Source organism: Cyprinodon variegatus, unplaced genomic scaffold (genome assembly GCF_000732505.1).
Source record: "Cyprinodon variegatus isolate N-32 unplaced genomic scaffold, C_variegatus-1.0 Scaffold1583, whole genome shotgun sequence".
Taxonomy (NCBI): domain Eukaryota; kingdom Metazoa; phylum Chordata; class Actinopteri; order Cyprinodontiformes; family Cyprinodontidae; genus Cyprinodon; species Cyprinodon variegatus.
Window position 1 is genome coordinate 1 of NW_015152036.1, and position 14,452 is coordinate 14,452.

Consider the following 14,452-nt stretch of genomic DNA (forward strand, 5'->3'; position numbering starts at 1 on the left):
GTGACACAACCTCAATGTATTTTGGATCGATTTAGCCAAACATCTGAGAACATTGACAGTACTGGTTCCAATAAGAGTTTGATTTAACTTTAAGCTGCCTTGGCCTTCATAACTTCTGTGGTTTTCTTTAGTCAGATTGCATCTTTCAATAGTTCCCAGAACAAAACCTGCTTATTGCTTCAAAACAACAGAGGAAAGAGTCATAGTTTTGTTCATTAAGGTTTTATTTTTGGAGGCAAATCAATGAATATATGTACTTTATACAGTATATGAGGAGCACATCTCTACAGTTTCATAATGTAAACAATCTCTGAAGAGAAATGTATTCAGTTTAAAAGGAAGCCATAGTCGTCTGTTTTAAACTATTTACATGAATTAAAATATAATTTATAACATCAGATACTTTAGCTTCTATGAAACTAGATTTTAACAATTCAAAAATACTGAATGCCTTTGTCTCCACATTCTCAAGACATATGAAATTACACAAAAGAGGAAAAAAAAACACCCTTTAAAGACATCGAAACTAAGTGATATATAAATAAAAAAAGAAAAAATAAAATAAAACCAAAATATGTAAAAATATAAAATCTCACTAGCAGTATTTACTTTTTTGTTTTAAACGCCCCCCAAAAGAACTAGGTTAAAAAAAAATGAAGAAAAATCTTTTTTTTTATTTTTATTTGATAGTCATTAGATTTGAAGAGACGATGAAAAGAACAGTAATGAAAAACATAAACAAATGCCCTTAATATCCACACCCCAAAATAAAACAGCGACTCACATTAAGCAGATTCGACAGTTTACAGTCCCAAATAAGCATGTTTGACATCATTGTTGCCCTTTAGTTTGTCAGATTAGGTTTTTTTTTAAACGTTTCATTTGAACTCGGCCCATTTTGCCAGCACTCCTGTCGTGGTTGGGGCAAATGTCATGGCTTAAATCAAACAGTGAGTGAAGCAAAGTTCTACTGAGCCGTGGCATTAAAAAAACAAAACATCTAAAACTGAATCTTAGGATGTTTCCACATTTGTCCGCGACCCCTGGTGAATCATTACTCTTTATTGATTCGTGTTTTTTTTTAGTTTTTTTGGCCAGTTTGCCCATTAAGATGTGTTTTTTCACTATTTTTCTTTTTTTTTCTTTCCTGAAATGAAAAATAGAACAAAATATATTGCATTCTTATGAAGGTAATTCCCTTCAGAAGTTGTTTTTTTATTGTATTTTTTATTTGGATTCGCTGTCTATTGACCTAGCACCTAGATCAAAAAGACAGCAGTTATTAATGTTGAAATGTGTCAACGTGTTCTCAAAACACTGCGAAGAATGACCCACATCAAAGTTTTCTATAAGAAAGTATATAATAATCTAGATATCTACACAAACACACAAATATATATATATATATTCATATATATGTATATACCTTTTTTATAGTATGGCTATTGAAAAAATTACGTCAGTAATCATTTAATAATAAACCACTTTGGATTGAGAGAGGTTTAAAGAGTAATATTAAAAGCTAATGATAGCTTTGTTTGCCCCGCAAATTAACTTTTAAGGCTTGCCACGATTAACATCGGATTGATCTGATTTTATCTAAACACCCTCAGAGGCACTATGGCGGCCGCTGTAGAAACCAAAGCTGTACCGCAGACTAAAGTTAGAACTTTAAAGGTATTGTGGAGGATTTTCGCGAATTTTTGAAAAGACATGCCCTCTCCAAGCACATGCACAACCCTGTACCCGCTACTGAAAGGGAACGCCTATTAAATGCGTGCGAGAACGTGCACGACCCAATTTCCCCTCGTGCACGCTCTGCTGAAAAGTTGCTGTTCATATAGCTTGTATAAGTCTACTGTGCCTGAACGTCCGTCGTAACTCCTAAATCACTACATACAGTGAGGACTTTATAGTGAACTTCGTTCGCACAGATGATCACTGCTTCTTGCTTCCCGTAGATGACGTAACTCTTCCTCCACCGCGCAATGCCTGCGCCATCTTTGTTATTAGTCGCCACTGTTGGGTAGTGACAGCGGGCAGCTTTGACAGCAAATCCCACAATGCTTTGCAAAGGAGAGCTCCCAATGCATAGCATTCTGGGATATATCTGTCTCTTCTGAGGCCTTTCTTTTCTGAGGCCATACACTTCTTAGACACTTTGTCTCTTACGACCGTCGACCATTTTTAAAGAACCCCAGTGAGAAAGGTGAGCTACAATGACTGTCTGAAACCATAGCTCACCACAGATACATGCCTCAAAGTGTGCATGTGTAGAAAAAGATAGCTAACTAGGGACGAGCACGTAGGATGGCCTTATGTAAACATATCACCAGAATGATTGACAATTAGGAGGACCACTTATTTTGATGATGCATCCGGTAAAATATCATCCTCCACTGTACCTTTAACTTGTTTCCTCCCATTCTAAGTTATCGTCTGCAAGAGAAACCTGAAATTCAAAGACAGGTGCAGCGGTGAAAACTAGGATTTCTACAGCGCCACTAATATCTGTTAACATTCACCAGGGTAAAAACCAGCTTTTCTTTGTGCCTCCCTGACTCAAACCTTTACCATAGATATATTTGTATTGTAATTGGCTGTAAAGTAAGTGCTGTATGCAACTCTGATTCAAACCAAACCTGTGCACCATCGAAATGTGGTAATAATATTGTTACAACAGCTTAGAAGAAGAAAATACAGTGAAGGTATTAAACCAATTTTGTGCAGTGAGACGGTTGGAACAACATGTTCCGTTTATCTGCTTACTGACCACATTCTTCCTGTAGATTATCTTTAAAATGGCAGTCTACATACAGTACAGCAGCCTACTTAATCCGCAGCTCCACAATCAACCACACACTGTACATTATTACCTCCGTTTTTTTTTTTTTTCCACAAAGGCTTTCATGAGATTATTACGTATTGCATCGGAAAATTGCTTTTTAAAAAAAAACAGGAAAAGCTAGATTCACGTTAAGACAAACAAAACAGAAAAAAAAAAATACAACCTTCTATAGTGAGTCAATGGTGAAACCTTTTTTTTGTCAGCTTTTTTTTTTTTTGCTACAGTGTTATGTTGGACTTTGTGTAAAAATTATTTTCCCTTCATTTCCTCCCTGTATTGAACAAAATTAACATACTAAAACAAAACTGACCTGAAATATCCTGTCTTATCAGTAATCAAGTGTAACCCACCACCACAAATTGAAACAAAAATAAAAAAACACACAATACATTTTATGTTTTACAATGAGGCATAGTGCTATGTACACATTATATATTCATATATTATCTTTTTAACATGTAAACCAGCACATTCTCTCACTTTTTAGTAGTATACATACTAAGCACAAAACCTTACTCAGTTGTTCACAAGTTGTTGCTTTTTTTAGTCTTTTTTAAACAGGCCGCATCTTGTTTTTAACCAGTATGTATAACACTAAAGTGTTAGTTTTGGACATCTGTGAACCTGGAGGAGAAGTCATCCCCTCCAGAATCTTGTCTTATTTCATTTGTAAGCACTGAATAAGGCGCCTTTGTACTTAGTGTGCGTTCCTAATAAAGTCAAAGGAGAAACAAGTGATGTAAACATTCAATTTTTTTGTGTTTGTGTGTGTATGTGTGTACGTTACCAAGATGTGGGTTAGATAGAAAAGACAAGAACCAGGATGGGAAAATGGAGATAAGCTGTTAAAAGTGGGAGCTTTGTGAGGGGGAGAACTGGAGAGGAACCCGCAGAGCAGGAAGTTATAGACAGACTGTTTGTTTTGTTGCATGTCCTGGGCATGGAGAGGGCGAGAAGGTAAAAACTGGAGTGGCACTTCCTTGGAAAAAAGAAAAAAAAAAAACAAGAAAAGAAGTGCATTCAGAGAAGATTTTGAATCTTCGCCAATGAAGTGCACCCAAGGAGCAACCAGTCCACCCGACTACTGTTTGACCTCTCGCTAACCAATTAGTGTCAGCAGCGTCCAACTCAAACACGAGACAAAGACAAAACGTTCAATTACACGAGGATACAACGCTGAGACTCCAACAAACAGACGCCGTCATGAGGCCAGCGGATGAGAGCCTACAAGAGATTACTATTCTAAGGAGCTTGGAAAATGAAACCCACGCCGCTTTTACCACCCGATGCCCTTCAGCTGTGAAAAAATTGAATCTTTGACAAAAATATGTTGATACGTTGATAAATAAGGAGTAGGGAGAATGTTCTGGATGTTGGCCAGGACTGGGATGAAAGGATGTGAGGTAGAGACGCTCATCTGACCCGGTGGATGACAAGAAATTGAATTCTCAGCCGGTTACTGTCTTTGTTCCTAATCCCCTGGCAGCTCCCTGGCTGCGTTACTGGTGGCGGTTTGGGGCCACCGGATTGGCAGGATTCAGAGGCTCTCTAGGTTTTTCAAGGCGTGCTGCTGCTGCTGGCTGCTGTGGCTATGTCAGCTAGTTGCTAACCAAATGCGGTTTCCAATGACTAAGCAAGTCCATCTTATAAAGCACCACAGGATGATTACATTCAACTTAGAATACATTACTACTCCACCTGTGACCATCGTTTATTAATGGATAATGTATTTTGTGCTTCTAAAACCAAACAAGTCATGAACCTTAAATAAACTACTTTAATGACTGAGTTGATTTGATTGGACCCAACTAGGCTACAGTAGAGAACAGGTTGCCGACTTTCTAACTTCCAATTTATCCAATTGTTTATCAGCTTTAAGCGAAACCCTTCCATTGTCAGACCTCTTAAAATATCTAATAGCGAAAAGAAGCTAAAGCTGGTTTACAATAAATATGTGTGTAAAATATTTTGAGCTTGATTCAATTGTTTCAGAATAATGTTAGAAGACAAGAAATATTGTGGTTAATAAGAAATTCTCACCAGTTAGAACTGACATATGAGAATAATCACTGCGCTACCCATGATTCACCAGGACTCGTCTCCATTTTCTGTAAATTTAACCAAAATAAAAGTTTTCCACAACTATATATTTTGAAGCGAGGTGGTGTTATCGGTAAAAGTTATTATCAATAGAAGGGGGAGAGACATTTTTTGAAAAGTGAATAAATCCTGAAAATCCTCCAATGTTTCAGGGTTTATACAGGAATGAGTAATTATTTACTCTTAGAAATTATTTTAATGCCATCAACAATTACCCATTATTCTCATATACTCATATATCTCATACGGCTTTATGATCAACTGCAAGCAGTTTCGCGCCAATAGATAATAATAAAGCATTTGAAATGCCAACTTTAGCATATTTAATGATTTTTAATGCCAATTAAGGCCTTGATTTAAAAAAATAATGATTTAATGACTTTTAATGATTTTTAATGACATGCGGAATCTGCAAGCTGACAGTGATGATAGCTAGCCATGTTAGCACTTAGCCCAACTAAACAAAAGAGGACGGGGAAGGAATAATAAAAAAAAAAACAATACTATATTAAGTGTTATTGTAAATTAAATTTCCGGATCTATGGATATCAGATTTACAGCAAAAGCTGTTTTTTTCTGTTTTATAGATATAAACAATATTTCAGTTAAAAATTTCAGTTAGCATCATAAACAGAAGCCATTTTCCTCACACTGACAATCCTGTTTGCAAAAATCCCTCTAGATCCTAAGTCATCTGATGTTTAATTGCTTTTTTGTGTGTTTTGTTCTTACTTCAACTTTGAAAAAGGAAGCAGAGAAACCGAATATGTCCCCATAACAATAGGGATATTAATCAGACAATATAATTAGTCTGTTACTAGGTAAGCTCTTAAAGTGAGTACTCCTTCCTTGGTCTGAATGGACTGTAAAAATGTGAGAATGTTAAACATTAGAAACAGGTTGTTTGAGTGCGAAGAGCCTACAGCAGCCAGTAGCAGAAGCTAAATAGTTAGCATGGCAGAGTTAGAGACAGAAGGGGGACAAAGGAGACGTTTATCTCCTTTACAGTGCATAGTTCAAATCAAGGAAGCACTACAATTACAAAATAAAGGAAACATGATTTTTTTTCTTCATTTTAGATTTGTAAACTTTTATCAGTCATCCATTGATTACATTAAATGTGTTTGTTATATATTTTGTCCATGAAATACATACAAACACACACCCTCACGCACAAACTCGCACACACAAAGTTTAAAAATCTTTAACATACACAATTATTTTTGCTAAAACAAAACAGACTTTTTTTTATTATCCAGGTCCTGGTAATATGACCAGACAAGCAAACACAGCCTGCGGGTTTACCAGCTGAAACCAGAAAAAGAGAGCTTTTCTCTCTCTCTTTCTGTTTTTTTTTTTTGTTTTTTTGCTTACAAAAACCAACAGAATAAGGAACACGCACACGCAACGACACACGCCACAACGACCAACGCAACGCAGGGTTAGCAAGGATTTGCTACAGGTTTCTCATGCCCGTTCTTCCAAGGCAGGGCAAAGACGACACCGGTACAGACAGGAAGCAGCTTTGTTCTTACATTTGTTCAGAGAGCCGTGTCATTATTGTTTACAGCTGTTGTACCATTGCTGTTTAAAGTCCTTTTTTCCCCCCCTCCACTCTCTTCAACTCCTCGCATCAACTTCCTTGTTTTTAAGCAGTATCCTCCGGTGAAAGAGACTTCAAAAAAAAAAAAAATCAAGGTCTTTGTTACGTTATTCCAATATTAAAAATGTAAACATCTTGCGAGGTTGCCTTGCACGGAGGTACTGTGGGTGTTGTCAGAGGGGTTTACTAAGGCTGGCCAGTCAGCAGCGCTGAACCATCAACGATGCAGGGACTTCTGGGCCTCCTTCAGCAGAGTGTCAAAGTCCAGTGCATCATACTTACTCTTGACAGGGCCAGGACCCGCCTCATCTGAAACACAAAAACACAGACGGGTCATCCATGAGCACTGCAAAAGATAGACCTGATATCTGGGGGGGAAAAAACTATCAATCATTAATTAAAGCTGCTGGTGAAGATTCTCAGTCATCCAGGTCATAGTCATTCACAAAAAAGTTAAAAAAGAATCCACTGGACTTGGTTTCCAAGTTTGAAGACGTTTTGCTTCCCACTAAGGAAGCTTTTTCAGTTCAAAGTGTTAGATTTAGCATTGAGTTCAAAGCTTTATACAGCTGTAAATTCTTTAACTTTTTTGGCATGAAAGAAATCATAACCTAAAGTAGTGGTACACAAATTGTAGAACTGTATTTTCTAAAAGAATAACCTACTTAGAGCAGTAATAAAGACAAAACTGCGCAAAAAAATTGAAAAATTTTCCATTTCATATTTGAAGTTTTCTTTACCCCTTTAACACAATTATTTAAGAAATGGACTATGTGTCTTGGTTGGGTCTGAAAGGCCTCCTCACCCCTGGGGAGGTGTATGAGGAAAAGGGAAGCTTGAGATTGCTGTGATTGCTGCCCCCACTGCTCGGTCCCAGATACGCAAAGATGACAAGTTTGAGTACTTAACACAAACTTAAATGTTAAACATTGGTTCAATCAATTAAAATGTGTTCCATCCAATTAATTGATAGCGTCAAGTGTGATGCCACTCCTTAAGCCGGGTTTAAATTGCGATTTTTTTGCCCTTTTTGGGGCGTCTTTCCAGTCGTGCGAGTATTTTCCGATCGGCCCGACTTTTGGACTGATCGTGTAGTGTACAGAGGGTAACGAGGGGGCATCAGCCTCTCACGACTACCTCGTGAGGTCGGGAGAAAATCAAACATGTTAGATTTTTAGTCAACCGAAGTGGGCAAATCGTTCAGTGGGCATGCGCAAACAAGGATTCCTCTTCTTCTTCGTCTCAGATGTAAACACAGAAGCATGGCGGGGGTGCGGGTGAAATGGAGTTCTTTCTGTAAAATTGACAAACCGTAGTAGCTACGTTTGCTCAGCCATGTCTTTGTCCAAGTACGTCGTCGCCTTTTCTTGTTAGGGCTTTCAGCACAAAATTGCACAAATTGCCAAGGCAGCGCGTTTCACTCTAGTGAGCTTCATATTCTTTTTCTACTGGTTTGGCTTCCAGATTCCAGAGTCCAAATAGCGCCATCTCACAGCGGAGCTGAGTCTCACATGGTTTTTAGACGTACAGTGTGAGCAGGTAGATCGCATCAGAGCGTAGTGCTGCACGTGCATTGTGAGCTGTGAACTCACACTGTACGACGAAACCACTGGGTTTCGTCGTACAATGTGAGCTGTAGCTGCGAGTAACGATTGAAAAAAAATCGCACAATGAATGCACGGCTTTAGCTGTGCTAGGAAGACGAAGTCATGTCATGTTACAAAACATTTGTAACATGACAGGAAAGACTAAAATCATGGTAAATCGTAAGGCTTTTATGATTTAGTGCATTTTATCTCATAAATAAGTACAGTTTAATAATAAGTAGGAACATTTTTTTTGTTTATTCAGTCAGTATTTCACACATCCGGCAGAGTAAAAAGTGAATAATTAATGTCGTATCTGTAATAACTTTTTTTTAGCCCTTCTAGTTAAGGAAGGATCCTTTGGAAATAAGAAAAAACAAATTTTTTGTAGGAAATGGACATTTATCACTTCATTTAAAAAAAGTATATAATATCAGTAAAGTTTTTATTGATCAATTAATGGATAATTGTGTCCCAAGTTTGGATATTTTAAAGCATAGTTGTGTTATTAATAAATTCTCTTATTAATAGAGAGGTGAATTAATCCTCAAAGCTGTATTTATTAAAAAACAAAAATTGAGCCAATTTTAGCAGTTAATAGAAGTCAAGCTGAAAATTTTCAAACATGTTTGGAAGGGACAATTGATTGTTTCTAAGCGACTCAGTTTGTTTATCAACTAGAAATGTTGGTGGAGGCTGCTGGTCCAATCAATCTGCTTCTTAAAAAATCAACATTGAGGGTTAAAGTTATCACCACCCAAATGAGCAGATGATAATATAAACAAGTATAATTTTCAGTGCAAGGATTGGCAGTAAAAGATGATTTGGTTAGTCTCTTGATTACCTAGATCTATGTAGCGTTTCCTTGTTTGCCTCCTTAGGCCTGAGGGGGCGCTCTGGAAAACAATCTCCCGTTCTTTGCGATGTCTCTGAGGCCCAGACTGACGTATCTTTATCACTCCACAGCGCTCCCTTCAGCAAGACGGGGGAAAAAAAACAAAGTAGGAAGTTTGTTCATTAATCTCATAATCAGTATGATTTCTAAAAGGCACAGTGGGAGTGGAAGCTAATTGGAATGCAATGTATATGACTAGTATTCTTTAGTAAGAGAAAAACAGATAGTAGAGCTAAAATGTAGAATTTAAATTGCATTTAATTAGTCCCCTATGAGGAAATCCACACTGTGGCAGACATAGAGAGAAAGATGGAAGAACGTCTACCGTTCTGAGGTTGGTGTTTCCGTCCAGAACCCAAAATTCTGAACAATTCCAGTTTTTATTTCTACTTTACAACTGTATCATTCAATGTCTCCCCCATAAACCCCCTTAAGAACTGCTGCACCTCTTCAGGGGAAGGTGACCCTGACTTACTCGTTGCAGATGATGACCTTGCAGTCATCTGCATTGCCAAACACTTGGAAGCGTCTCCTCAGCATGTTCTCAGTCACCCTGCTCGGCAGGTTGTGGATGTAAAACACCTGGCAGTTGTCCTGGGTATGAGAAAACAGAACTATCAGAAGAATAATCCCTTACTTTACTAACTCAATCATTTGCTGAGGTAAGTCTGGGCTTTATTTAATCTTTCTTGAATCAACCAGTTTTTAGGTTTGCTGGACGCAGCGGATTGAGAAGGACGCGTACCTCGTCAGATTTCTCTTTGTTCCCCTGGTTGTCGTCTAGGCAGCTCTCAGAGTTCTCACTGAAGGAGAAGGAAGGAGACAAAAGAGAAGGGGAGAAAGTGTAATGTGAGACATTGAGAAACAGGCGGATCAAATCCAATGCAAGTCTCCCACTGGTGGCACAAAGGTACCTTCTTGTTTTATGTCTCCTACAGTTACATCCCCTGTCAACATTTTAAAGAAATAACATGACTGCTGACCTCATCCTGTGCAATGCTGCCTATTCAAACATTCCTGCCTGAGATCTGAGTGATGCTCCAGCGTTTGCTCGGTTACATCTACACATTCAGCCGAAACAAACAGGACTTTTGACCTTATTAACGTGGACAGTAGTTTGTGTTTGATGGGCTTTTTTTTTCCTTCTTTATATGCTACACATCACAACCCATTAACCGGCTGAATTCCTCCTGCTTCACGGTCCGGGGTGGGGGGTTATAAGCAGAGACTGCCGAGAGAGTGCAGAAAACACTAAATGTCAAATGGTTTTATTTAAAATTCAGAATGAGCGGCTGTATAAAAAGCCACAATCCAAGCAGAAGATAACCTGCAATGTGTCACTGCCCATCATCAAGTTTAGCCGCCAGCCTGACATCAAATATGGTCATAATTTAGCACCAGAAACCCTAAAATATCTTTCAAATACAATAAAATATAAATAATAATAATCACTTTTTTCTCCTTTTACTGGCATTCAAAGCAGATGAGTCATTTTTAAGTACATTTCTCTGAACAGAAAATCCCCAAAACTGACTTCTATATATAAATGGTGATGTAGTCAGACTCTCTCTTGATAAGAAAGGTTAAAAAAAGTTTTCTTTTTCTGTTCTATCTCTGCCTTTATGTGGTAACAATGATACTTTTTGCATGTAAAGCGAAAAATTACCGGCACATTTTGTCCAAATGCTTTTGTCGCTGTGTGTGCATGAGCTAGCCTATTTAGCAAAAAAAAAATAAATACAATTTTTATTTTATTATTTAGCCCAAAGACTTCATAGTCTGTCTTTCTACAAACACAACGGGAGAGAAAGTTTAATGATGCGGTATTCACCATACAGAACCCTTTCTCTACTCTCCGCCATTTTGAAAGGTCAAAGTTGACCTCATCTCGGCAACTCAAGTATCAAGATATCTTTCCGGCTATCCAGTGGAAATAGCAACAGGAGTGGGTATATGTGTGCAGTTTTGATGTCGGGTTTTAGTATTTACCATCATTTTTATCATAATACCGCATGAAAGCAGCTGATCATAGGGAAAAAGACAGCTTACAAGCATCGCTAACACCAATAGCACTATTAGCATAGGCATGTACTTGCACTTCACAGCAACACCAGAATGCTGCCTGGGCTTTAGCTCCAGTTTTAGTGAACTCCAAATGTCAAATTTTCTACACAGCGAACATCAAGTTTTAATCCTTTAAAATCAAAAATCTTCCCACACCTTTTTACACTTGACCTTGAACTTTTTCTTTTTTTTTTTCGAAACTACACTAGGAGTTCTACAATCCCTTGCCTCAACTGCAACTTTTATTCATCATGTGATCCAGGTCAAAATTTTGACAATTTTGACTTTGAGACTAAATTCTGGACAAAAAGACATTTTGGAGATTAAAACGTTTGAAAACAGAGTGGCTTACTGGCTTATACATTTTAAAAATGTCAAATAAGGTGACTAAGCCGATTTAATGTTTTCTGGTTAATTAGTTGTTGGGACACAATATTGATCAAAGTAAGAACCAGAGCTGATTTATTAATCTCTGTATGAATGGTTGGAGAACTTTAGTGTTTTAAATCCAGAGTTTCTCAGCTGTGGTGAGTTACATGTTTTTTTAGCCTTAAAGTTTTAGTTTTGACTTAATTCACTTAAAGTGACCTTGTGGAACTCTTAGCCACTAGGGGCGCTAGTCCTGTAATTTCCAGGCTTGCCTATTTCTGTTAAAGTAGCCTAACAACTGCTTTTGTCTTCATTAAAGATAAAAGCAGTTGTTTAATGGGAGCCCAGACTGCCGTAAAGCAGCGCTCTGGGTCACATGACACATTGAACGACAGATCCGACCCGCTGAAGTTACAAAGGGGAGTTTTTGAGAAGGGAAGAATGCATGAAGCCTCAATAGTTGAGCAGAGTTGCTTTGAAAAAAAAAATACTTTATTATTCCCAAAGAAAAATCAAAGAGTTATCAGCTCTCTTTCTTCAACAATAAATCACAACATAAACACTGATTAACTAGCTGTGAAGTCTACTGTTACATTAGTGCCTGATGGCTTTTGTATTGTCCATTAAAACCAAAGTAGGATCATCGCTCCTTACCAAACTTTCTCAGTTTAGAAATGTGATAACTGTAGAGCACAGAACTGACAATGAGCATTTCTAAAAACTATAAATGCACTTTAACTTCTTTACTGAACCACCTGTCGTACCTGGAGTCTGTCTTGCTGGAAGGTGAGTCGGGACACATGTGTAGGATGGGTGATGGTGAGCGGGATGCTGACGAGTGCTCCGCCTCCTCTTCGGAAACTGGAGGCGTTGCAGCAAGTGACTGGCAGTCTGAGGAAGGCGATGATGACAACGCCATCTGTTGCTCCTGTGTTTCTACGATTTCAGTTATCATCAGCCTCTCGTCCTCACTCTCTTTGCCCTTTTCACCTAAAACCTCATTATCCACCACGCTGGATCCATGGGTGTCATCCTTCTCAGCCCCTGCCTGTGTCTGGAGGATGGCACCGAGGATGGCCGCACTACGTTTGCGGCTCTCCCCGAGACTCAGCGCGCAGTAATCGTGATCGCCGAAGGTGCGCTGGGTGTCGCACTCGCCTGTCTGACCCATGCGTCGCAGCTGGGCGTAAAGCTCCGTCTGCTCTGGAAGCTTCCTCTGGTGGTGGGAGCGACTGAACCATGTTGAGCCCTTTACAGAAACGTTAGTGCTGGTGTTGGAAGCCGGGTGCACGGACTCGCGGGCGCCTCCACTGTCACTGCTGCCCTTTCCTCCCTCCGTTGGCTTAAAGAGCTCATCCTCCACGGGTTTGTGTGGCGGGGTGGTAGGTGGGGTGAGACCTGAGGGAAGACGTGCAATTTTAAAAGTTGATTTCTCTAAACAAAAATGATTTCTATTTAACCCAAACTTTTCATGCCAACATTATATACTTACTGGCACCCCTTGTAAATGTGGGTAAAAATGCTCATTTATAAGGTTTTCTTTAGCAAAACGTCTTTGCAAACCTCACTGTGAAATAGGTCAGAAACAAAGCTAATAATTTATTATTCAAATTCATTTAGATCAGGGGTTTTCTAAGTTTTCCAGGCCAAGGACCCCCAAACTGATGGTTAGATGGAGCGGGGACCCCCTAATTATGTATATATTGTATGAAATTGTGTTCTATCAAACTGGTCCTATAGTCACTCTATTACATGTGGAGTAATGTAACTAAAGTAATTTCTCCCTGGGATTATTAAAGTATTTCTGATTCTGATTCCTGGTTGATGGGACAGGTGTTGTGAATGAAACGGTGCCCAGCTTGAAAGAGCTCCTGTGTGTCACTGAATGTGTGCATTGATGACTGAAAGACATCTTCTGCCTCCATTTATCTGTTTACTACAGTGTGTTGAGTTCATGTCAGTGTGGATTTAAAGACATTTCAGTTATTGAAAAAAAAAAATGCAGGGGGGAGTATTAAAAAAAAAAGTCTAATCAACCAAAACTTTCACAACCCCCATGCAGTACCTCCATGGAGCCCCTAGGGGTCACGGACCCCCTGTTGAAGACCTCCGATTTAGATAATAAAAATTTTAGGAAGTTTTCTCTATTTTCATTTTTTCTAACCCTGCTGACTGCATTTGGCAGCCCTAAAAAAATCTAAAAAACCAAATGTGACTCATGTATTTGACTATTTATCATTTTTAAGTTAATAAAAGTCACAGAGATTTTAGTTAATTCTGTTTATTTCTTAGCGCCAATTCACAACACATGTCATCTCAAGGCCCTTTACAGTTCACCAGATCATACAGCCAAATTGATTCAATGATTTCTATCTAAGGAAAACCAGTTGATTGCATCGACTCATTGACTCGAACGCAATCCCTCACTCAGTTAGTGTCCCGTTACTTCCTGTTTTCCTCCCAGTTAATTTTAGCCAGTCTTTATACTGTGTGTGTTGAGTCTAACTTAGAGGACTGCAAGTTGCTCTTTGGAGCTTTTAAAGCGGCTCCTAACTTTGAATATTTGACTATATTAGTTTTTGCTTCATCAGTTGTCATACATACAGTAACTATGCATGCCTCAAGTTTTGAACAGCTGCATTTTTTAACAGATAAAAAAAAAGATCTTTCCCTTTGCATAACTTTTCTGAATAGTTAAAACCTAAAATTAATATAAAACTGTGGCTCTCTGAAAAAAAAAATAAAAACAGGTTGCTGCTGAGAAGATTTATGCTGTTTTATTTCAAGTCATCCTTTAACATTAGAGGCTCTAACTAGTTTTAATTGCCTGGACTTGGGGCCAAAGTGGCTCTTTGGACTGTTATGGTTGCAGACCCCTGGTTCGACTCATGTTGTCACCACACACAGATCAGGAGCTGGTAAGAGATGGAAACCAAGTCTCCATAGCGACCATTAAATACCAGCCTGTTACACAAAATGTTTCGTTA

At 38.5% G+C, this 14,452-nt stretch overlaps 1 protein-coding gene across 1 annotated transcript in view; it reads right to left on the reverse strand.

The window, feature by feature from the left end:
* Positions 1–5,445: 5,445 nt before the first annotated feature.
* Positions 5,446–14,452, reverse strand: part of LOC107103984 (peroxisome proliferator-activated receptor gamma coactivator 1-beta-like) — a 42,216-nt gene continuing 33,209 nt past the window's right edge. The window contains exons 8-12 of the mRNA XM_015403864.1: positions 12,230–12,863; positions 9,778–9,835; positions 9,508–9,626; positions 8,982–9,109; positions 5,446–6,860 (exon numbers count right to left, since the gene is read on the reverse strand). Of these exons, the coding sequence (XP_015259350.1) occupies positions 6,769–6,860; positions 8,982–9,109; positions 9,508–9,626; positions 9,778–9,835; positions 12,230–12,863 (1,031 nt within the window). The 3' untranslated portion in view covers positions 5,446–6,768. The remainder of the gene's footprint in view (positions 6,861–8,981; positions 9,110–9,507; positions 9,627–9,777; positions 9,836–12,229; positions 12,864–14,452) is intronic.